The 25983-nt window shown below is 45.6% G+C and overlaps 1 protein-coding gene across 1 annotated transcript in view; it reads left to right on the top strand.

The window, feature by feature from the left end:
- C3_1H11orf52 (chromosome 3_1 C11orf52 homolog) overlaps window positions 1–25536 on the top strand; it is a 120066-nt gene extending 94530 nt beyond the window's left edge. The window contains exon 4 of the mRNA XM_085645798.1: window positions 22945–25536. Coding sequence (XP_085501924.1) covers window positions 22945–23181 — 237 coding nt within the window. The 3' untranslated portion in view covers window positions 23182–25536. The remainder of the gene's footprint in view (window positions 1–22944) is intronic.
- The last annotated feature ends 447 nt before the right edge of the window (window positions 25537–25983 follow it).

The following is a 25983-nucleotide window of genomic DNA, read 5'->3' as shown; positions in this document are numbered from 1 at the left end:
TTTTCTAGCCCACTACAAAATTTTAAATTTGTGTAAATGAACTGTGCAAATATTTCAGAAATTATTACAATTAGTTAAGCACAATTGAAGCACATTTCAGTAATTCTGAAGTGTGGTGAAAACAAATATTTTAATACTATCAAAACAAATTCATACTCTAGGTAATGCCATTTCCACACATTACCCTTTGTACGCTCTATAGTTTTATCAGAAAAACTAGGTCTGTTCAAATGTAATGCTCATTTCAACAAAAAATGTGCTACCTTTAATGGCAGTGCGCTACAACACCATGCGTACTCCACTCTACAATCTGCTACTGAAGTCCTCTGTACTACAGTATACTCCACAACACTCTACTCCTCTCTAAGCTACTACACTCTAAGAGACACCACGCCACCCAATGCTGCTCTGCTACACTCTACGCCACTCTACTCCACTCTATAACACTGTCAATTCTGTGCCACTCTGACACGGTACGCAACTCTATGCTGTTTCACTATACGACACTTTGATCCTTGATCCTTCACTCTGACACTCTACTCCATTCCACACTACTCCATTTTTCGTCACCCCATGCCACTCTTCGACACTCCATGCCATTTCATTCGACACGCCACTCTGACACTTTATGCCACGCCACTCTACAATACTCTATGCAACTTTACGCCTCCACCACTCTGACACTCTACACGCTCCATGCTATGCTACGTCACCTCACTCCCCTATATGACACTTTATTCCACTCTACGTTACGCCGCTCTACTCTAAGGCACTCCACTCTACTACACTCTATTACACTTTACTCAACTCTATGCGGAGCCCCTATATGCCTCCCGACTCTGCGTCACTCTACACCACCTCATTCAACGCCACTCCACGCCACACCACTCCATTCTACGCCCCTCATCTCTGACACCACACTTTGCGCAATGCCACTCCACGCCATTCCACTCTATTTCACTCCATTTTATGGCACTCCACTCTGATACTCCATGGCAATCTACTCCACTGTACAACACTTTTCTCAACTCCACTCTGTGCCTCTCCACTGTACACCACTTTACTCCACACCACTCCACACCACTCCACGCCATTCCACTCCACTCCACTCTACTCTAAACCACTCCACTCTGTCACCCTACGTCACTCCACTCTACGCCACTCCATTGTACAACACTCTTGGCCTTTTTCCTCATTTCTACGCCACACTATGCCACTCCACTCTGACACTTTACTACACTGTACGCTACACCACTCCACTCTGCGGCTCTCCACTCTGCGGCTCTCCACTCTGCGGCTCTCCACTCTGCGGCTCTCCACTCTGCGGCTCTCCACTCTGCGGCTCTCCACTCTGCGGCTCTCCACTCTGCGGCTCTCCACGGCACTCCCCTCCACTCCGCTCTACGGCACTCCACTCCACTCCGCTCTACAGCACTCCACTCCACTCCGCTCTACAGCACTCCACTCTACAGCACTCCACTCCACTCCGCTCTACAGCACTCCACTCCACTCTGCTCTACAGCACTCCACTCCACTCTGCTCTACAGCACTCCACTCCACTCTGCTCTACAGCACTCCACTCTACGGCACTCTAAAGCACTCCACTCTACGGCACTCTACAGCACTCCACTCTACGGCACTCTACAGCACTCCACTCTACGGCACTCTACAGCACTCCACTCTACGGCACTCTACAGCACTCCACTCTGACACTATACACTATACTCCACTCTCCTCTTCTTCCCTCTACATCACTCTGTTCTATGACACTCTACTCCACTCTAATCCACTGTACGCCATAACACTGTCAATCAACTCCACTCTGTGTCCCTCCCCTCCACTCCACTCTATGCCCCTCCACCCGACTCCAAACCCCTCCTCCCCGCTCTATGCCCTTCCTCCCCGTTCTATGCCCCTCCACCCCACTGTATGCCCCTCCACCCTACTCTAAGCCCTCCACTCCAGGCCCCTCCACTCCAGGTCCCTCCACACTGTGCCCTACACAGCACTCTAGGCCCCATCCACTCTATGCCCCTCCACACTGTGCCCCTACACTCCACTCTATGCCCCTCTGCCCCACTCTAAGCCCCCTCCACTCTAAGCCCCCTCCACTCTAAGCCCCCTCCACTCTAAGCCCCCTCCACTCTAAGCCCCCTCCACTCTAAGCCCCCTCCACTCTAAGCCCCCTCCACTCTAAGCCCCCTCCACTCTAAGCCCCCTCCACTCTAAGCCCCCTCCACTCTAAGCCCCCTCCACTCTAAGCCCCCTCCACTCTAGGCCACTCCAGTCTATGCCCATCCACCCTAAGCCCCTCCATACAGTGCCCCTACACTCCACTCTATGCCATTCCACACTCTGCCCCACCACTCCACTCTAAGCCCCTCCACTGCATTCTAGGCCACTCCAGTCTATGCCCATCCACTCTAGGCCCCTTCACTCCACTCTATGCCGCTCCACCCCACCCACCTCCACTCCACACTAGCCCCCCACTTTTCTCTAGGCCCCTCCACTCCACTGTGTGACACTGAGCCTCCACTCTACGACCCTCCACTACATGACCATCCATTCCACTCTACGGCTTGCCACTATACTCCACTCTATCCCACTGTACACCACAAGATGTGCCACTCTGCTCCACTCTAATCTATGCCACTCTTCTCTATAAAAATGTACTCCACTCTCTAACACTTTACTTTATGCCCATCCACCGTAAGCCCCTCCACTGTACGCATCTCCACTCTACGCCACTCTACTCTGTGGCACTGTACTCTGTAACACTATGCCACTCCACAACCATCCACTCGTCGCCACTCCACTCTCCACCACAATCTTTTAGCCTTGCTGAACACCAGACACACTGTTGTACAACATGCCAAAAACACATTGGCAAATCCTGCAACTCTTGCATAGGCGAGACAGACCTATTGGCTTTGCCGATGCGTGTTGCTTCCTCTTCCTGCTCACTCAGTCCAGAAAACCCAGGGCTGCAGCCGCCTCACATACTGATACGGGATGGTTGCTGCTACATGAGCTAAAGAGCATCTGTGGTCGTAGTAACAATTTCCAGTTTTGCCAGCTCGAAACCATTTTAGATGACTAAAGGAAAGCCTACCTTATCGCATCTAAAATCGCCAGGCACTTCAAAGAGTGCAACAATTTAAAAAAAATTAAGGTAGGACTAATTTTAGTGATCTACAAGGACAGACAGGACATTCTTATACTTTTAAACAACAATGAAGCCAGACGTTTTAGTTAGTGTGGGTTTAGTTAAAAGTAATAACAAAGCTGAAATTCGTTGATTAATAAGAGAAACAGAGTGTGCAATGTAACAGTTAGTCTAAAATTATTTTAAAAGAACAGCTATTGTTAAAAAAAAAAGCATTGCGTTGTACTAATAAGAAGTAAAAAAATACTTTGGGGAGCTTCAGACTAATATATTCACAAGTGATAACAGTAAAAACAAGTACTGGCAAAGGCAATACATCAGGCTTGCAATGTTAGACCTCACTAAAATGTTTTTAAAAGCCTATTTCAATACAAAAAAGAAAAAATAGATCTCTGTAAATCATGTATGTGACGTGAAAAATTTAATTTGTGTCCAGTGTATAATTAAAAATAGTCGCTCGTGCACTGTTAGTGCAAACACTCCATAAGAGGCGAAATGATACACCAGCCAGGCAATAGTATGAGGTGAGAGGGGGGAAGCAAGCGCCCACTCCATGAATATGGTTAATAATTTTGAAAACTAAGTAACAATGAGGCTGACGTCGCGTGCTAAATGTTTGAAAGCTGAATGGTATTTTTGCCGCATTTGATGTAGTTTAAACCAGTAATTAAAGCAGAATTGTTTGTTAATATGTAAAAAATTAGAAAATGTATTGCACACAATAACAACGAAATTAGCAGGTAGATAGTACAAAACAGAATGTATTTTTTTATCAACTGAAAGTCCTATCACTTTGCCCTGCGTTCGATAAATGTCAATAAACATATTGAGGAGAAAGTGGAATTGTGAACAGGAAAAATGTGACTTTATATTGTAATGACAGACAATGGATGTTAACTGTGAACTTTAATTATAAAACACACTTGAAAATGTGTGGAATGAGCCCTTTTGTAGGTGAACAATCCGGTGTGGATTGACTAAGACAAAAATAAATGAAATATTAATCACTGAAAAGTCTGCGGGTGGAAGAGAGCTTTGCAGCTTGTTTCAGTTTACTTTTTTTAGCACTCGGTGAGCTGCTCAATTGCCCGTTGCAGGTAATCATTGACTGGTTTAAGTTTCGGTGAAAGGACGTCGCAGGGCCCGCATATCTGTTGGGCTTGGGAATACCCCTGTGGGTAATGTATCCTGTTTCCTCAAGTCCCTCGGAATGCTTTATTGACTGTGCATTTATTCAGTGTGAGTAGATAAGTGTGGGAGGCCACTTTTGATCAATGTAGTGTTACAGGGCGCGGGCTGAAGCTAGGAAGAGTCCATGTTTGGCCTTTTTTTAGGCACACACAGGTCGGCCAGGTTCCCTGAAAAGGCTTCTCTTCTACCAGAGGTTTATCTGTTAGTTCTGCCTGCTTTTGGGAAGTAGCAAGTCAAGCCACTTTGGGTAGTAGTGTGCTTATGGTAATTTGCATAGAAACATACACTGCTATGTTTTATTGGATACGTTTGACTTTAAGTGTAGGATTCGTTGCAATTAAGGTCTTTTCAGTGCTTAATTTGTGCCCGCCTTTACTGGTGCTCAGCACCAGCAGTTAATTCTTTACACAGGCACTTTTTATGACATGCCACTATGTGGTGGTGCTTTCTCTCTATTTTCAGCAGAACAGATTTTAGTAATTTAATATAGCCTAAATAATACTAGCAGTTGCAGCACGTCCATGCCATTTGTACTGGCATTTATCAGCAGTGTCCGGGGCAGTGGGTGGTGCAAGCTGAGGCGGCCTGCTAGGTAATATCTTGACCTCTAGTGCATTTACATTTTTACAAATTAAATACTTGCCATCTTTGCCAACAGTAGACAACTTTTGCAGCGTTCACGTTCTTTGAGTAGCTGTATTCACGGGCCCATATTTTCTGTGGCAAAGGTGAGAGGAAATAAGTCCAGCTGCTAGAACTGTTGCTGGGATTTGATGGGTCATCTAGTGTGCATGTATTCCTCATCCCTAATCCATAAACAACTTAATTTCCCCTTTACTAGCTGTTGTTTCTAACATCATCACCACTCATAGCTTACCACATCTACCTTCATTTATTTTTTCAGGCCGCTCTTAATACAATGTTCTAATCCTCTTTATGACCCATGACCCAGTACATCGACTCTAAGACTGCTATGGACTATGACAACCTCCAGTAGTGACAGGCCTCGTGCTCTAAACCTTCGGCCATAAGAATCATAAAAAACTGTTTGAAAACATCGTATTTTGTATTAATTTGTTGAAAATTGTTCTATGGCTATTGTAAAAAAGTAATTTTTTATTGAATTGGTATATGATGGTTATGTGAGAGTTGAGAGTATGTCTGGTTTGGACTGTGTAGTGTGGTATGGGAGTGAATGTAAGATATGGCAGATTTGTAATGAATGAAGTGCGTAAAGAATTTGTTTGTAAAAGTCTTATGTGTTCCCAGCTATATCTTTGTGTTATATGTTTGAAATTTACTCGGTTAAGTCACTAAAAAGGTATGGGGCAATATAACAAAAAATAGAAGAATTTGTTTGATTAAATTGATGGAAAAAGTGGTCTTTAGGCTCATGTTGTTTTCATTCAATATGTTCCTCGGCAAAAAGATGCGGATAGAAAGTTATTGATCAGTATTGGTATTCTCGGTGTTATTTACGTTTATAGGCTTGGCCTTACTGATATAAGCCTAAACCCAGTTCTCGTTTAACTAAACTTCAGCTAGCCATTTGCAGACTGTAATGACTAATGTTGACTCTTACAAGCCATTCCAAGCTCATTGGGTCAAGCACGTCTTGCAATGATAAGGATATTAGTGTATCTCCCTTCTTGGTAAGATGATGTTGACTGGACAGGCGTTTCTTTCACCATTAATGAAATAATTTGTTTTCGATTTATTCTGGGAAAATATTATTTCCAGTGACAGGGTCAGCTTTAGCGCCGGTGGCGCCCGGTGCCACAATCACTTTTGGCGCCCCCACGTCCCATGACCGCCTCCTCGGATTCTCTCCGTACCACCTGCAAAAGAGCCCCTCGTCTCTCCTATCATAAGATATTGCTAAAGACAGTGCCCCTCGGAGGGCACAGCTCCCCCCCCTCCTGAGGTCGGAGCCCAGTGCGGCCGCACCATTCGCACTGCCCTAAACCCGGCCCTGTCCAGTGATTGGGAACCCTTGCGGGGATTTTGGTATTTGTCCATGAATCACTCTCGGACACCAAGTGTGAGCTCAAGTATTGAGTGAAGGTTTGCTGTCACTAGTCTATCAATCTGACTTTGAGTCCTGCATGGTTCAAAATGTTGTAGAGTTGGTTGACGACTACTTTTCTACTCCTGGTTTGGCCCAAAGTCCTTCAAGGCTGGTGGAGTATACAGATACTCCGTCATTGAACAGGGTTTGAACTATGTTGGTTGAGGTGGAGCCTCTGATTGTTGTGGTTCAGAAATGTGATACAGTGATGGCACGGCATGCCTGCTGCAGCAATTTATTGCTTGATTTGAAAAGCGCAAGGATGTAAGAGATAATATTGCATGTAATTTACAGATATCCGCTCTTATAGCCATAGACTCAGTTGGATCACATTGTATAGGAGAACCGCGCCCTTAAATCTTGTATGAATTCTAGGTGATTATCCTAATTGTTTTGGGGAGACCACACTTCTACCTAGGCAGGTTTTTCTGAACTGGAGAATATTCAGAAGAAGAGCTGTTCTTTTCCTCAAGGCTCATCCTTTGGGTGTAGAGGCAAGGTTTGGGCCAGTCATACGGATTGCACGGTTGGTACTGGAGAACAGTTTGAAAGAGCTTCTTTTTGTAATAGCTGTGGGGGGGGGGGGGGGTTTATGGCAGGAGTGATATGGTTGTGTCCGTTCAGGCTTAAAATATGTCTGATAGCACCATTCTGGATTCACTGAAGTTTTTTGATTAGGTGCTTTGTGAGCCGTATGTAGAGCCTGACGCCATCAGTGCTGTTGAGGCTTGGGCCCCGTGGGAGCAAGTCTGATAAGGAAATATGTCTGTGTTCTCAGAGCGCGGATAACACTTTTTGTCACTTTGTTATCCTGACTTTGTTGTGAGCAATTAGAGTCCATTCTCATACCCAAGTCCTATACTTCCATTGAGGTGGTTGGGGGAGATCCAGTCTCCTCAGTACATGATGTGGAGGCGAGGCCATATGTCCTTTAACCAATGAGTGAGGATATCTATTTTAAGGGGTTAGGTTTTAAGAGGTTTTGCAATTAATGATCCATTTCACCAGTGTGCCCAGAGGATGATAGGCTTGGCTGTAACTGTGATGTGATTATGGGCAGCCTTTGTTAGAAAGTCAGTCTTTAGATCATCAGCATTTTTTGATTGCGTACTGATGCAGAGTTGGAAAATTCTTGCGCAGTTTGAGATGGGGTTTCAGAATGTCAGGAAGTATTTGAAAAGTTATTTGGTTGGATAAGAGGTGTTCACGTTGTGTAATTTCTTTGCATATTTTATCCTTTTTTTAGATCTGGAATTGTGACTTCTCTATTTCCTTACTCATGTTAGTTGTTGTCATGTAATGTCTTTTAAAGTTTCTAATCTTCTTTTTTTGTAGTTTTATACTCCGCTTGAGCAAGCCAATCTTTACAGGATTGCATTCTAGTCGGAACTATGTGCCCTCCACAGATGCCTGTGAGGCTTGGCCTCCCTCTCTGAGATACACATTCTCTGGGTTTTCTCCTTATGATGCCCCTGGGAGGCCCCCTCACAACACTACCTGGTTTGACCTCTTCTCTGCTTTGCCTCTCATCCTGCACAGTGAGCCAAAGGTAGAAGTGGTTGCTGTACAGCAATTTCTTCAGCTGCAATTTTACAGAGAATTCGGACTATGAGGAGTCCATGTTAAAACTCTTCTGGGGCCTTTTAAGGTTTATTGAGTTGGTTGTGGCAGGTGATGGGGTGGTAGTTGGAAGGGTAAGATGGAATTGGTGATGTGGTGATTACTCCATGTGATGATGGTGATTGGTTTCTTTGACTGAGATGAGATCTTTTGAATAAGATATAGTATCCAGTGTGGGAACACGGCATGTCTTGGCCCTGTGACTAGTTGTGGTAATTAACCACTTTAAGGATAGTGGGCTCTCAGCAGATTAGGTTTGTCAAACCATGTGTTGAGATCTGTCAGGATGCATAGGTTTGGGTGGTCATTTGAGATATCTGATAGTCAAAGAGGTCCTGAATGAAGGCAGCATTGTGTGGAAATGGTCGTCGTTGAGAAGGAATGAGTCTGAGAAAGTCTGGATTGGTGAAAAGTGGACAAATAATGATTCACCCTCCGAGTTGAGTGATCTTGGAGATGATGGACATTTCTAGCGAGTGATAAACACAACAGCTAGTCCACCCCCCAGGCCCCCTCCACACACACAGTTCTTATTAGGATCATATGAAGTGAAAACCTAGAGAAGGGGTCAATCCACATAGTGTCCTCTCGAGGCTTTCCAATGGCAGTATAAGGAGGAAATGAAGAGAAGGGGGGACCTCAGAGAGGGAAGATAATCTGCTAAAGACTTTATGGTGTATGCACGGGAGCAGTATGGAGGGATACCAAAAGAAGATGACATCGCACTCAAGGCACTATGGAGGCTACCCCATAACCCACGTAAGGGGAATCTCAAAGTTAGAAGATAGCCATCTGTGTGGAGTCCTGTGGTGACTGAGCTGTGTTGCATGATGCCACCCATCATGTCACATAGCTCTTCTGAGTGCTACATTCTGAGCATTCTGTTGTTGTCCATTGTCCCCTTCATTCAGACATAGAAGATTAATTCATGCTGTGCTCCTAATATAGCTCCACTCATTTTATGCCTGCTGTAATTTCAAAATGGTGCAGAAGATCCTGATCCAAGAACACCACCTCCCTACTTGAAAACCTCGCCAACCTCGGACTCAAGCAGCTGGTGACCACCCCCACCCACCTCGCCGGTCACACGCTGGACCCCATTTTCTCCGCCAACAACAATGTCTCCTTCAGCCACACCACCGACCTACACTGGACAGACCACAGCTGCGTCCACTTCACCTTCCAGAAGACCAAATCCCACCACCGCCCACAACAGATCCCCGCAGATGCTGGAGCAAAGTCACCACAGACCAGCTGACCACATCACTGAGCCAGAACCCACCAAACGACGCAACTGACGCCAACGCCGCCGCATGCAACCTCACACAGTGGATCAGTGACTGCGCCGATGCCCTCGCACCACTAAAAAACCCCTCCGGCAAGTCCAGCAACAAGAAAGCCACCAGGTTCACTGACTACCTCAAGAACACAAAGAAATCATGCCGAACCCTCGAAGACCTGGCGCCACGACCAAACAACAGAGAACCTCACAGCTCTCAAGAACGCCACCCGCAAACACCACCAACTGATCCGCACCACCAAAAGGACCTCTTTCAAAGAACACCTAGACAACAACGCGCACAACAGCAAGGAGCTCTTCAGCATCGTGAAAGAACTCTCCAACCCCAGCGCCAACTCCAACGACATCCCACCCTCGCAAGACCTCTGCGACTCCCTCGCCACCTACTTCCACCGCAAGATCGCCGACATACACAACAGCTTCGACGCCCAGACCCCACTACCAGCCACCGAGCCAATTCCCCCAACCGACACCCTCAGCACCCGGACCCCCGTCAGCATCGAGGACACCACCCACGTCATGAACACCATCCACTCCGGCTCACCATCAGACCCCTGCCCTCACCACATATTCAACAAAGCAGATGCCGTCATCGCACCCCACCTCCGGAACGTCATGAACAACTCCTTCTTGTCCGCCACCTTCCCAGAGAGCTGGAAGCATGCCGAGATCAACGCCCTACTGAAGAAACCCACAGCGGACCCAAAGGATCTCAAGAACTTCCGGCCCATCTCCCTTCTTCCCTTCCCAGCGAAGGTCATTGAGAAGACCGTCAACAAACAGCTGACCACCTTCCTCAAGGCAAATGGCTCCCTCAACCCTTCCCAGTCAGGCTTCTGAGCCAACCACAGCACCAAGACCGCCCTCATTGCAGCCACCGACGACATCAGGACCATGCTCGACAACGGGGAAACCGTCGCCCTCATCCTTCTAGACCTCTCTGCCGCCTTCGATACCGTCTGCCACCGAACTCTAAGATCCCGCCTCCACAACGCAGGGATCCAAGGAAAGGCCCTGGAATGGATCACCTCTTTTCTCTCCGACAGAACCCAGAGAGTCCGCCTCCCTCCCTTCCTGTCCGCGGCAACCAAAATCATCTGCAGCGTACCCAAGGTTCCTCACTCAGCCCGACCCTCTTCAGTGTCTACATGAGCCCCCTCGCCGCCATCGTAGGCAAACACAACCTCAACATCATCACCTACGCTGACGACACCCAGCTGATCCTCTCCCTCACCAAAGACCCAGCCACCACCAGAATCAACCTCCAGGAAGGAATGAAAGACGTCACGGAATGGATGAAATACAGCCGCCTAAAGCTAAACTCAGACAAAACGGAGGTCCTCATCCTGGGAACATCACAATCTGCCTGGTACAACTCCTGGTGGCCCACCGCACTGGGCTCCCCACCGACACCCACGGACCACGCACGCAACCTAGGATTCATCTTGGACTCCTCGCTCACCATGTCCAAACAAGTCAACGCCATCTTGTCCTCATGCTTCAACACCCTGCGCATGCTTCGAAAAATCTTCAGGTGGATCCCCACCAAAACGAGAAGGACGATCACCCAGGTCCTCGTCACCAGCCAGTTGGACTACGGAAACGCCCTATACGCAGGAACCACAGCAAAACTTCAGAACAGACTCCAGCGCATACAGAAAGCACCCACACGCCTCATCCTGGACATCCCCCGACACAGCCACATAACCGCCCACCTGAGAGACCTACACTGGCTCCCCGTCAACAAAAGAATCACGTTCAGGCTCCTCACCCACGTACACAAAGCACTCCACAACGCCAGAACCGAATACCTCAACAGACACCTAACGTTCTACACTCCAACCCACCAGCTCCGCTCCACCACCCTCTCCCTCGCCGCCATCCCACGGATCCGCAGAACCACCACCGGAGGAAGATCGTTCTCCTACCTGGCCGCCAAGACATGGAACTCCCTCCCCGCCCACCTACGTCTGACCCAGGACCACATCACCTTCAGGAGACACCTCAAGACCTGGCTGTTCGAGCAGTAGCAGCACCGTCCCCCCTTCCCCCAGCGCCTTGAAACCCTCACAGGTGAGTAGCGCGCTCCATACATTTCTTTGATTGATTGGGGGAAGAGAAGCCCGCAAAAGACCAGAAAGCAACGGTCTGTTTTTGGTCTATTTTTTAATCGTGTTGTCAGCAACTTGAACCCATGATGGTGTGTGTTTGCTGGATATTAAAGTCTCGCCTACAATTTTTTCATAGGAGCACTGGTGATCTAAGGACCTTCGTTTTTTTAGGCCAAACATCAGCGCGCATGCGCTGTCTGTATGACCAGCTGTAATCACTCTACGGAGTGTAATCCCACCTGCTTCTTGCCCTTGGTTCACTCCTCCATCAATCTTATTTCCTAGCTCCTTTTTGGCCGATGCTCCCGATACATACATCACTTCCGTTTTTAGGCCAGGAGTGTCAGCCAACTACAGCTTCCTTACACTGTAGGTCTTTATTAATTTCTTTTGGGACTACTTATTTATTACCATAGTGCCCACTTAACTTGCAGCCACGCACATATGTTTTATGCACACAGGCTCCGTGCTTCGTTTCAGCACCCGCTTTCAGGTTTGAACAACATCAGCCATGTTGTATTTATAAACATGACATGCTTCCGAGCAGGGTCTCCCCACAGTGCACGAGAGAATGAGAGAATACTTCAGCTGCAGTTTACTTTATTTAGTTTCATCTGCCTAGCGTGGCTTGCCTACCTCCATTTTTTAAAAATAACTTTCAACTTTGCCCATTTCACATGCGCCACGCTTTATCTTTTGCTTACAGCTTCAGAGCTGCATCTCCCAATAGGGTGCCATCCCTCCCACCACCAAAAACCAGACTGCCTATTTTACGGTCCTCCCACCCCCGCTGCTGGGTTGAGGAGACTGCACCTTCATCATCGGCCAGGCTCGGCCTCTCCCGGGATCATCTCTACAGCCACGGAGACCACAGTGATCAGCGGAATGTGTTTTTTTAATGGCTGGTACTGTGGTTTTATTTTGACTCCATGTTCTAACGTTTCCAGTAGATTGCCTGAGAAGAATACTTCATGGGCTGAACTCTTTCCATTCAGAGAATTGATGGCATATAACTACTGCATGCCATGTGGGCTATTGCTCACTGCTACATTAAATAACACTCTAGCTACCATACCAAAGACGTCTGCTGGAATAGACACGCCCCTTATAGTCGGAAGTAAAGGATAGGGTATTAAATTGGCTTCCTTTACCACAGCACCTTTAGTCTGCTCCCATTGCCACCGTGCTCAGCTTTCATGTCTTATTTGCGAGCCACTGTTGGTTGCCTGTCAGTATCTGTGTTGAGATTAAAATGTTACAGGTACGAACTCTGATCCTTAGAGATTTACCTGATTAACCTATATTACAGTTTCAGCAGACTGGTACTACACTGTTTACACCCTTTAGTTCTAAATCCAGAATTGGCAATGCAACCTGTAGCTGCCAGTTTAAAAGTGAACTTGTGTGCTTGACACTGTGGAGCCAATATTCGGGAGTGTACTTTCTTCTGACTTTAATGAACAGCCTTTTGTTGTTTAAATTGTTGTGTATTCAGCGTTTAAGTGAATTTCAGTGGTTCGAATGTGTTGACAGTCTTCTGAGCTGCTATGCCTTTGATTCATTTTAACGCTAATAAGTATAGTTTTTGAATTACTGAAAGTTGACTTGCTATTGCTTTAATCTGGCTCTTGTGGCATGTTGGTGCCGCCGGGCTTTTGACGCAAGTACTTAGTTCGGTGATCTGTTTCGCATTGACTGTTTGCACTTAGTTTGGTGACAGGGGCCAATAATTTCCTCTCACTTTGTAATCAGGAGTGTCATGAATGATGTCTTGAGGTGATCTCCTAAATATTACTCTGCCAGGCTTTGGGCACATTAATGTTACTAAATTTGTTGTCTTTTAAATTGCCATGTCTAAACCATCAAGTTTATTTTCTGCGGTGCACCTGGTGCAAATGCAAATTCCACTACATACAATACCACCTAATTACTAACCACATAATTCCACGGCACATCCTGCCACATAATTCCACTACACACATCCACACCACACAGTTCCACCACACAATTCCACAACTAACAATTCATATCCAACCCATTCCACTCCACACCATACACATCCACTCTACTACAAAAAAAACACATGGTTAAAAACATTATCATTTACAATGCCAATCGCCCTAACCCTCTCAAATGCGAGACCTATTGCATTGTGAATGCTTGTCTTATTGATTGTGTACCAGGTACTTGTGGTCAATGCGTGTGCCCTGGAACTTCTCACTGTAATTTGCCTGCGCTTGATTTACCTCATGATTCTCCAAATGGCCGCCCATACTGTTGAGGCATCTTTTATAGCTTGGCACTTTACATAAGTCAGGCATCCAACATTCCAAACTAAGCATGCTTTGCTGTGTGCATTCTTCAAAACACCCTCTCTGCATCCGCTGCCTACTCTGTGCTTAATTTGTAAAATAGCAAGTGGCAGAGACCTTCTTAGGAGGCCACTGCAGCCTGCACCATCCATTGGCCCTACTAATGCCAGTACCAGCACAGCTACTAACCACCTCATTCCTAAAAGGGAGAGAATTTAGACTATTCCAGGCCAGCCAAAGCTGTAAGACTGGCTTGGAGTAGTTTGAATTGTAATTTTTTTTAGCTATATCGAATTATAAAACACTATTGTTGTGCTAATCTCAAAATTAGACAGGCAGCGCTACCATGTGGTTGACTATCACTAGTCCAAGCACCTGACACCATGGACTCAAATTAAGCACTGTGCCGACTGTTGTGTCCTGTTAAAAAATAAAGACTTTGCCTCCTTATGGCCATTTGAACTTTTTGCAGAAAAACTGATGAAGCTTTAGCAGTGTTTAGGTTTTGCCTACACCGCTCATGCACTGTCTCTTTTAGACCTTTTGTTTTCTGCCAGTGGGTTTACAGACCACCCATTGCGTACTACTGGTGGGATTCGTTGTCACTCATTTACTTGCTTCTTATTGGTCAGCTGCTATATGCTTCCTTCCTCTCTGTGTGTTTGTCCCTTCCCTGGAGCATGGATAAAATACTTGTGTCCTTCCATTTCCAATTTTTAGGTCTCACCTGGCGTTGGCGCGCATGCATTGCCCTCGCCATGCAAGAGCCTTTTGGAATCGATACGATTTCAGAATGGGGCTTTAAGCCACGCCCCTCTTTTCAATTGGCTTGCGTCCTCGTTTGTTAAACAACGGCGCGTGATTGGCAACCAGGGTTTTTGGTTTCCGCCTTGTCCACTTTTAGGATGGCCCATTTCGACTGGCCGACGCCATCTTGGTTTGCCGTGACGTGGGAGGGTTAGGTTTTTGGCAAATGCTGGCTCGTTATTGGAAATTGAGCACGCATGCCCACTTTCACAGGCTTGTCGTAGGTGGACACGAGAGCGGTGTGTGGAGAAGATGCACATCATTTAGCACAGTGAACCATGCCTTTTGAAGAGTGTCGGGGGTTGTGGGCGCAAAGCTGAGTATTCAGCAGTCAATTCTCCGCTCTAGTGAGACATTCATGATCTTTTTTTTTTTTTAAACAAGTGTTTATTACATTTGTAGGTCTCGCCTGGCGTTATCAGCGTGCATGCGCTGCTCTCGCCATGCGAGTGCCTTTTGAAGTCACAGACAGACTTTGTGACACTGGCTGCGGGTCCGAGTACAGCGCACCCGATGCTCTGACACGGATCCCTCTCCTGTGCACCGCACAAAGATGCATTTTTAGGTTGTTCATTTTGTGTAAGCGTGCGATTCTTACACTATACGCATGCGCACCAAAGAGCATACACATGAGCACGGAGGACTACAGAACTATCTGACGAAAAGCAGCATCTGTCGAACCACTGATCAGCTGTCTGTCGGCCAGCATCCCAAGGGCTGCACTGAATGCCCTTCTCTGCACGGTGTAACTGTGCGCACATGGTGCCCCGGCGCCGCCACTGTCCTGGGCCTGACACCCCCTGAGCTTCAGCTGGAGCTGTGCAGAGCCGAGTTACGGGAAGTCTCACACTGCTGGTAAGTTCAGAGGGTACTATGTGTACCTTGGGGAGTGAGGGAACCAGCTCCGGTGACAGAGGTTTGTGCAGTGACGCTGAGTGGGGGTGAACATGTCTGTGTGTGTATATAGCTAACCCGAGGCATGTGTGGGCTGATTGGTCGCAAGGCTCCAAGGCACAGGGGTGCGCGAGGAACTGCCGATGCTGCAGGCTGAGCCCAGCTTCCATAGAGAGTCTATTTTCCTCCTTGATTTCACCACCAGCCAGGCTCTATTACTTCTGTCCCCTCTCCTCCACCACTTCACATTGTCCATTTTCTCTGTGGCATCGCTGCTCCTGGGTAACCTCAAAGGGCAGGGCTTTCACTTTGCGGTGGCAATTGCATATTTTAACAAGTATTTGCAATGCAATAGGTCTCGCATTTACGCGAGTTTAAGCTATTGGCAATGTAAATGACAATGCCTTTTATTTATGTTGTAAAAACGAAAACAAAAATAAAAGGCATTGTCATTTGCAATGTCAATAGCTCAAACTCGCGAGACCTATTGCATTGCAAATGCATGTTTTAGATGCTTCCTTTTTCATGGTGTTTAAGCACTCTACCAGAGTGCGTCTTTTTCCATTGACTTCCTCATGTACTTCTCCCCCTGCTCCCTACTCCTCCGTGTTCCTCTCCTACCCATGTGGGTCTGCTCCTACCCTCCATCCCTCCCATTGTACATGTTGCCCTGCTCCCACTCGTCATCTCTCATTGTCTGTTATTCTACTACCACCATCCCTCTTGTTGCCCGTGTTGAGCCCCCCACTGCATCCCGCTCTCTGTATTACAGCCCTGTCCCTCCGTGTTGCCTCACAGCGCGCTCACCCTCTAGCCACCAACTTTTTGTTAAGGGCTATGCCCCGGTTAGCGCTGGCTGCATCAAGGTTTTTTTTATTTACTTTAAGTCATACAACCGCGCTGCTGTAAAAGAAGGCAAAAAAAAATCACAAATACATACCTTTTGTATGCGAAACCTATTAGCGCTGCTAGTGCTTGTTTATAAAAAAGCTGTGCCCTCATCTGGTTAGATTTTAAAAAGTATTACCTCCTTTTTGAAGTTGATCCAAAAGGCAGTTAATCACACACTTTCATCTCGACACTTCTGCGAACTACAGGGTTTGTATAAATCAGTGATTCCACACTTTTAATTATTGTTTCTCTTCTTTTTAATGTTGATTATAAATTTGGTGTCTACAACGCAATTCTGTATCGTGCGGTCATTCGCTAAACTAGACAAAAAAAATTATCTGATTTTAGCAAATTACTTCTGTGGTCTTACTGCGATTCAGATGGACACCCTGTTTGTTCCTTACATTTTTCAAAATGCTGAACATCACTCCTCTCTAGTACCTTTTCTAAAAGAAAATGGGGGCCTTGATCAGATCATTTAGGGCATATTTGGGAGGCAGAGACAGTTTAGGGCTTTTTTCCGATAGAAAAAAATATGCAGTATTATTAGTTGGGAAATTAAGCCCAAAAGGTGTTTGCTCGTTTACCTCCTTACACAGCAGTAGCGCCATGAAACCACTTGAGAAGTATTTTGAGGAGTAAAAACACATATCTGTGCATATGCCAAGATTTTTAAGAGCGCGAGGACGCGACAAGTCTGTAGAAGCGTTTGTGACAGTACTCCAGGTTGTAGCTAGCATGTGCAATTTTAAGGGTTTCCTGTCTCAATCAGAAATCGAGTATCTATTTACAAGGTGTAACTCAAAACAAGTATAAGAGACTCCTGGCATTCAGGAATCCTTCCATCCACCAGGACCAGTGACGCTCATTCCTCGGAAAGTGTGAATTTTTTGGGCAGGTTTGACAAAGGATTTCCAAGTATAGTAGAGTGTTTTAGACTGTTGCCAAAGAAGAACATAATATTCAAGTTTCTAGATCCAATCACAAAGGTCATAAAGATGTTTATGAGCACATGAGCTGTGCAACCTTTGGTGGAAGGACGGCTTAGTGGTATCCATGCTAGTTCTTGCTGTCTGGGTGCCAGTGCAGGGCCAAGTCAGGCTGGGTGCAAGAGTGGTTTCACTGTGGGGTTTGCTTCACGCACATTATGTGACGTGGTGTGTCAGTACTCCAGAATCATGTGTGAGGGTTTTGGCGCGTGTCTGGGGAATCAAAAAGAATCAAAGCTGGCTAATGGGGCTGGAGCCTCCTGAAAACTGATTACTGCACAATTCAACACATTTTAACTGGGCGTAGGCTCAAAACAAGCCTTTGCAATGCAATAGGTCTTGCATTTGTGAGAGTTAGAGCTATTGGCGTTGTAAAGGAAAATGTCTTTTACCTATGTTTTTATTTGAAGTGGATGCATGTGGTATGCAGTGGAATTAGGTGCGGTGGATTGGAATTGTTAGTCGTGTGTAGTGTGGGGTGGAATTGTGTGGTAGAATTATGTGGCATGGTGCGCTGTGAAATTATGTGGATAGTAATTATTTGGGATTGAGTGTACTAGAATTATGTGGGAGTGGGATTGTGTGTTATGGAGTGTAATGATGTGGAATGGTATTTTGCGTGGTGGAGTTGTATGTAGTGGAGTTTAATTTTGTGGTGTGCTGTTGAATTTTGTAGGAATGGAATGATGTGGAATGGATGTGTGTGTTGTGTAATTGTGTTGTTGAGTTGAATTATGTGGTTTGTTGTTGAATTATGTGGTGTGGAATAGAAATGTGAAGAGTATAATCGTGTGTCGTGGAAGAGTGTGGCGTTGAGTGAATTATGCTGATTGGAATTATGTGATATGATGTGGAGTGTTTTGTGTGGATTGTGTTACCAATATTAAAAATTATTAAACATAACTACAAAGAAAGGCGGCCTTTCATTGAGCACAAATTCTCTTTGTTGCTTCCAACAAAAAATGTTGGCATAGGGCAATCAGGCAGTGCCCCACAGGCTTGTCTGGAAGGTCAGTGTGTGGGCTGGATTTGTTGCTGTTTGTGGGTAATAATAATAATACTGAATTTAAATTACAACAACAATGGAAGCACTTTATATACAATGACGTGCTCAGGATGAGAGGCCAAATTGGATACAGGCAGGGCCACTGGGCAAATGCGACTGCTTGCGGTAAACACGAACTTGCCACACATTCCATCATCTGCTGCATAGTTGCCACATTTTAACAAAATCATTTCTAGCTCCAGCGAATCAAAAGTTATTAAAACAATGCCACACACATTACTTAACAAATGTAAATGTGTCAACTTTTACTTGCCAATTGCTGTAATTAGCCAGTCTAAGAGGTGAATACGACGATCACATACTGTGAGCATCCAGCCACATTTAATGTACTGGCGGTAGAGCTTTTGTCTGCAGAAAAAAACAAAGTCTGTAAAATGTTAAATGCAATTCAAACAGGGCAGGCAGATCTATTGTTTGCATTGCTTGTATTTTAAAACCAACAAATACAAATTATTTTTCACATTACAGGCAGTATATTCAAAGCAGTGTTAATTCCAACCAGGGCTCTGACTTCCAAAGAATCAGACTGCTCTTGAGGTCACATGTGCTCAGTGCTAAAGTACATTCTAGTGAGTCTTTTATATATCCAATATTACATGTACCACACTGTTCTGTGGAGCTGATCTTGATGGAAAGATGAGCAACTTGCTTTTCCTTGCTGTACGTTGTAGCGAAGTCTAACGCAGTAACCCTGGATATAAAGCACAGCAACCTCGACATTGCAAAGGGGAAAGACACATAACCCATCCATCTATCCACCTGCCACTGGAGTGCCTGAATAGATCATACAAGAAGCTATGTAGTTCAGTTAGCCCCTATATAAATGCATGTAGATCATAGAAGCTATACGTGGAGAAGAGGAGGGGTGAAACAATGCACACTACTAGGGATCGGTAGGAGAAAACTGATATGGAGGAGAGGAGGAAGAGGAAAGGAAGCAAGTGGGTTGGAGGTTGGAAGTTGAAAGGATTGCCGGGAGGTTGTAGGAGGCGAATACGTTATTTAAACGGAATGTAAGGGAAGGCAGGTTATATGATAAAAATTAGAATTTGAGACAAAAGATTGAGGGAGGGGGCGGACAAGAGTCAACTAGCACTGAGAGAAAGGGGGCAACACTAAATGAGTAAATAGTCCGCACGTTAAACAGGGGGACTTATAACTATTAAGTTACTATTACGTTTGTGCCTGGAGCATTGCAGCTATGGCTATATGTTGCCCATATATCGGCAGCTCAGGGATAAGCCGGAGACCAGGTAAGGTCAGTGTACTGTGCCTGGAAGGGCCAAACCCGATGGGGCAGGAAGGCCATGGAGTGCTTTTATCCATTTACTTGCCTTTGGCAGATTGGCTTTTAAAAGCGAATGTAAAATGGGAGGCACAGACTTGCTGTCATGGCGGGGGCGCCCCAGTCTGTCCCTTTCCTGGCCCCTCTTTCCTCCGCCAACTTCACAGGGCGAGAAAGAGGATATTAATCCGAAGGGGCGGGGAGAAGGCAACAGGAGAAGCCTGCACCTCACAATGATTCTCCCTTAGCCGAACTGCCAATGGGAGCCATTGAGGCGGGCCGGGGAAGGGACAGCGAGCAAAGCTACAAGAAAAGATAAAGCTTGCCACCTGTTTTATGATCGCCGCGCTGAGAGTGAAAGTATGATTCAAGGCGAGCCGCGCGGTGCACAACAAAAGAAAGGCGCAGCCGTCATGTTTGAAGGTAAAAAGTGGCACGCCAGGTTGCAATAATTAGAATAAAGCGCAGCACCCATTTCATGAGCCCTGCACTGAGAGTGAAAGTATGTTTCAAGGCACGCCACACCATGCTCAACAAAAAAATGGCGCGGCCACCATGTTTGAAGATAAACCTTGGCATTCCACGCTGCAATAGTTAGTAAAAATAGTTCTCTGAAACAGGTAAAGATTTGAAGCAGAACGAAACTGAGCTTAGACGGTGCGCCTCTGCTTAAAATGGAAGTGACATTTTGCAGCATGAACCACTTGGGATATAGCACCCAAGAGTGACACTGCAGTGAAGCAATGGTAAGCAGCAGGCGGGAGCAAAGTCCTTTAGCGACTGCACCAGGTCTTCCAGACAGCGCATGCATGCTGCCTACGCTCAACCTAAAAACGATACTTGTCCTAGCTGGGCTGTCCACCAAGCTACTTGAATATAATTATAAAGTTGAGTTTGTTTTAGGAGAGCATCATTTTAGGAAAGAGTGATTTTCTAGACTCCCTATTAATGAGAGTATAGTGTGGATGAACTAGAAGAAATGGAAGGTTGTGTCATTGCTGAGGTGAACTTAGGCACTGTAATTTGTAAAGATTTACAAGAGTGGAAAGGGATGTCTTGCCACAATTCTTTTGAAATTTGTAGTTGGTAGTTAGCACAAAGAAAAAAATCCCCGCGCAAGTTACAACCGCTCTGGAAAACATCAGAATTGTCAGACGGTGATAGATTATTGTTACAAGGAGAAAAGTTGGTGCTGCCTTTAAGTCTGCATGGGAACATACTCTGATCTGCTCACGAGGGACTTATGGGAGCGGCCTTCACCATAAGGCATGTAATGTAAGAATTACTGCTGGCCACGCATGGAGGCTGACACGTACAAGAAAATAAGCAAATGTACCAGGTGTAGTGTATGTGACATACATTTAGTGTCAGACATCACAGAAGATGTCCAGACAGGGTATGGAAGAAAGTAGCTTTAGATTTTGTAGTGTCCTTCCAAATATTTGCAGTTGTATGTTTTGTATGCTTGTGTTAACCGATCATCTCTCACAGCGGCTTGAAGTGAAATGTGTGCCTGACCTACTACAGTGAACGTTATCAAGTTCTTGCAAGATGTGTTTGCCAAGGAAGGTGTGCCTTAAACATACTGACAGATAATGGTGTGCAATTCACTTCAGGGCCAATAATGGGCTTTAAAAAAAAATTCTGGGAACACATTTATGCACACGATTATATAGACCCCAAAGTGATAGCATGGTGGAAAGGTCCAATAGGGTGCAGGCGAGTTGTGTTCTTGGTGCACATAAGTGTGTAGGCAAAATTTTTTAACCATTAGGAGAGTTACTTTGGGCCTCCAGTGAGACACCAAGTTGTAACAGAAAAGCTCATGCAAGGAAGAAAGGCTTTGTCAGAGAGAAGCCTGTTTGTTTGCTTGTTTGTGCGCGTGTTGGTTGGCGATGGGGTAAGCGACAAGTGGGTTACTTTTGGTATGCTGTAGGGTGCATAGCTGTGTACACAGCAGATTTTAAGTACGAAAGGAGATGCCATTATATGAAAAATTGGTATTGAAATTTGGATAATTGGTGCGAGGGTAAATGTGAAGGACCCTTTGCTGGTGAAGAAAGGGTTGTCAAAATATGGAGAACCTGCCATGGTGGTAGAAGTCACCAGTGCTTAATTTGTAAAAACAAAATGTAGTGCCAGGGCCCTCAACAGGAGGACACTAGAGCTTGCACCATCCATTGCCCCTGGCAGCACTGCCAATGACAGCAACAACACACTACTAATCATCACACTCTTAAAAGTGTGACAATTCCTACTATTACTGGGCTCCAAAGCTATAAGAATGGCTTTGGAGACAAATACTAATAATTGGAAATGTAAATAGAAATAATAAACAGAAGATGTTGTGCTCGTACCTAAATTGGCAGACACCACTACCATGTTGCAGATAGTCATAAGCCCCGGTGATGGCAATTAAATGCTGGTGCTGAGCACCGGTAAGCACCGGCACAAATTAAGCACTGGAGGTCACTCAGTAAGATTGGGCAATGGTCAGTGGCGGAATGTGTATATGCTTGCTAAAGTGCCTAGAGGCGCAAGGGTGGGTTTGCCACAAATGAGGAGGACTTGTTTGATGCTAAAAGCAAGCTGGTTGATTCTCAGCAGATGATGGTCAGCTGGACAGCAGGATGCTCCAGGACAACCTGACAAAAGGGCCCAATATTGTAACTTTGTTGTTCTTCCCGTGATAGACTTATTTCTTAAACTGACAGAACGATAATCCAACCATTCTTATTTTTGTTTGCTATATTGATTGTAGCTAGCATGAGTAGTCATAAATTCGTATTCTGCACTTTTTATGTGACACCTTGAGCTGTGGAAGGGAGATGGATGTATAGTGACTGAGTTGTGTTTTGTGTTGTCACCCATCATATGGAACACAGTTCTTCAGAGTGCCATGGTTTGAGCATTCTGTGGTTGTCAGTTATCCAGTGAGAACCTGTATATTAAAAATGAGGGCACACCGATATGATAGTCGTGGAAACGAGTACAGCAAAAGATGAGTGCGGTGTGGTCTAGTTCCCACATTGCCAATGGTGTACACTGAAAATCTTCTGTAACCTTTCCCAATTTACCAAATTTCGTGCATCCAGGCCGGTCGCCCGTTGTCTTTCTAGCTCAATTCACTTAATTGCTGTTTAAGTCTTTTTTTTATTTTTTATTTTAAACTGTCTGTTGCTTTAGTCTACATAAAATAAAGTCAACCTCTGATTATTTTTTCTCCTTTTTCTTACTTTTGAAGGTGGATAACTCGGCACACATGTATGACACCGTTTCCGATTTCCCCGTGTACGCCGTTGTGAACAAGAATAAGCCGAAAACCCCAGCGCAGGATGACAGTGTGCAGTACGCAGAGATTCAGGTCTTGTCTGAGAAATCTAGGAGGGGCGCGAAGAAGCCACCTGTAACGGAGTCCACAGAGTATGCCACGCTGGACTACCCCAAGGCCTACGACCAGAAGAATGGGACACTAGTGTGACACGTGTGACCTGGGGCATGGCGATGGTCCCACTGGGCACATGGAACAGGCTCTACAAGCAGATGAACTGTGCACATACCTTCAGGGAACTGTATTTCACATTGTAAGAAGATGCTTCCGTATTGCATGTGTGCACGCACACCGACACACAGCAAGTGCCTAGACACAACTTAACAATTTCTTGCCACCAATACTGTTGTGCCAATGTAATACTTGGGTTTTAAATTGCTGAAATCATTTAAGTGTCTGTTTTCCAGAAATGTCTCTTTTTATGGAAACATCAAAGTTCTTAAAAGGTTCTTGGAAACACAGTTGGGGGTGTATAAATATACAGTGTCTGAAATGCCCTCTCCCCTGTGCTATCCTTTGAAATCTGCCAAATTAGATTCATGGTTGTCTAGAAGCAGAACTTAGAACTATCATGTGGGCAAAATGAGTGGCTTTTTATTATGGCATAAAACTGGCCTGCAGACTGGCATAAAAGTCTTTATTATGTCTTGTGCAGGGACATAGTAGGAATGTCAGCTTGCCCTATGGCTTTGTGTTCACATATTCTATCCAGTGAACTGAAAGGATGCCAGGGTCACAGCCTTATCCATTTAAACATATTAGCGGACTTAGATATTTGGGAGAAAACCCCCTGACTTTGATACCAATGAGACCTGCGCGATTCGAGTTTTCGCATTGATTGGGGCCTTGGATTCAGTTCTTGTCCTGTTGGCCACAATTGTATAGTCAGTTGTAGTGACTTATGTTGCCAATGGACATGACTGTTATAACTTTAGACTGTTACCTTATGATGTCACTGAATTCTCTACATTTTCATGTGACGTCACAGCCAGCATGTTTTCCTGTCTGATGCGAGTGTTCTTCTGACTGATACATGATGGGTTGGTGATGAGTATTCGACAATGTATTCAGCTGATGTCCCTCACCTGCGATGACTATATGTTCATAGAACGTTCTAGACGTGGCCTCATGTGATGTCCTAGTTAAGTTCAACAATCTTCAGCAGATGGTGTCACAACAATGTGTTGTTATCTGGAACATTCTCGGTAAAAATTAGAGCATGTCCTTTGCTGGTGTCTGTGCTTTATTGACCAATGAATTACCATCACAGCAGCACACTACGGGAACTCTCGAAAGAGATAATCGCCTGATAAGACATGGCTACGCCTCAAACAACTTTCTGAGGTGGCCACATGTACTGACCATGAATTACAGTTGGACCTCACTGAATGCAGTGGTCCAGCAGGGGCCGTGGCACTTGGGGCCCCCGACGTCCGAGAGATCCACCGTACCCTGATTAATACTGCATTTACTATCCAGCCAACAGTCCAGGGGCCTATTTTCCTAGCGTGCACTGGGAGCTAGCTCACCCCTGCTACACCACTGACTAAATGTCTGTGGGTGCACTGCTGCAACCAGCAGATCTCTTACACGCTGTCACTGCTTGAAGCAACTTCACCAGTTTCTTCCTGTGACTGCTTTTCAATGACTTTCGGTATCAACTTGACCATGCTAAACCGTATTATGTCTGGCCAGACCTGAGATCTGTCAATCAAGTGCAGGCGCATTCGGATGCGGCCTCCCTCTCTGTTTAATGTACCGTAATCCGTGTTACAGAGGGGCAATGCTGGGCATTGCTCGTCTGACGTTGTATCTATTGCTTAACGGTGGAAAGTTTAAAACCTCTCTGAGGGATTTCACGCCATCCCGGCTCCTCTCCGAGTGTATTTTGAAACTGGAAGATTTAGTCATGGGGGGCGAGGGGGGAGTTCTAACTACAATCGAACTCTTGCATTCCATGCTTTTTGAGACACCCTCGTTTGGCTCATGGTGTTTGGGAGCACAGGGCGGGCAGAGTGCATTTACTGTCATCCTTTGTGGGAAGCATTTTAGTTTAGTGCAGGAGAGACCAAAGAGTTGCAGCTATCTTGCCATGCCGGTTCAGTGCCTATCAGTGCGATGGAAGAGGAGACGTGAGAGATGTGCAAGGTATAATTGGAATTATGATTAAAACATACAAGCAGTTATGCAGCCTCACCCTAGCCACCAGGCCAGAGGGGCTCTGTGTGCTTGTACTCTAATAAAAGGGTGATAATCGCAGCAGGCGCCGTATAGTCTCTATGGCAACCTGCACATAGTAGCCATGTTGTCAAATGAGTAAATAAATGCCAAATGGCAAGAATGAGAGTTTGTGTTACAAGCAGCAGAAATGTACTTTTCTTTTTTTTAATTTAAAAGGTGTTCATACTCCCTACAGCTGTACAAGCGCACCTCTTGTGCGAAGAAAGAAGTGGAAGAGAAATCAAAGTTGGCAGCCTTATTAAAGACTACAAAATGTAAAAAAAATCCAGATTTCACCCATTCCTGCTACATCGAAGTAGACCGTAATTTTGTGCAGGGATGTGTGCCAAAAATCCTCTCTGATGCTCCCAACGCCATTGAATGGCGGACAAGCACCGAGTCGGGACTCGGAGGATAAACCATGCGATCAAATGCCGAGTAGTTTCTTAGCATGTTTTGGTATACTGGGCAAGCTTTATTTTGAGGGGTTCCTTGTTGTTGAACCTAAAAAAAGTTGTTGTTGAACCTAAAAAAAAAACCTCCAATTTATGGGGAGGCAATTATTGTGTAATTGGAGACTTGGAAATGGACTCAGTTTAAAAAGAAAAGACATCAATCAAGAAAGGCAAAGAGATCTACCGCAATCTGCGACTTAACCATAAGAGGGCGCCATTGCTACATGGACGTCATATTTTGAGTTTGTAACAATTCTGTGTAAGGTCAGTGCATGAA

Source organism: Triturus cristatus, chromosome 3_1 (assembly GCF_964204655.1).
Source record: "Triturus cristatus chromosome 3_1, aTriCri1.1, whole genome shotgun sequence".
Classification (NCBI taxonomy): domain Eukaryota; kingdom Metazoa; phylum Chordata; class Amphibia; order Caudata; family Salamandridae; genus Triturus; species Triturus cristatus.
Note: the sequence above shows the minus strand (reverse complement) of the source record. Positions and strands in the feature narration are given on the sequence as shown.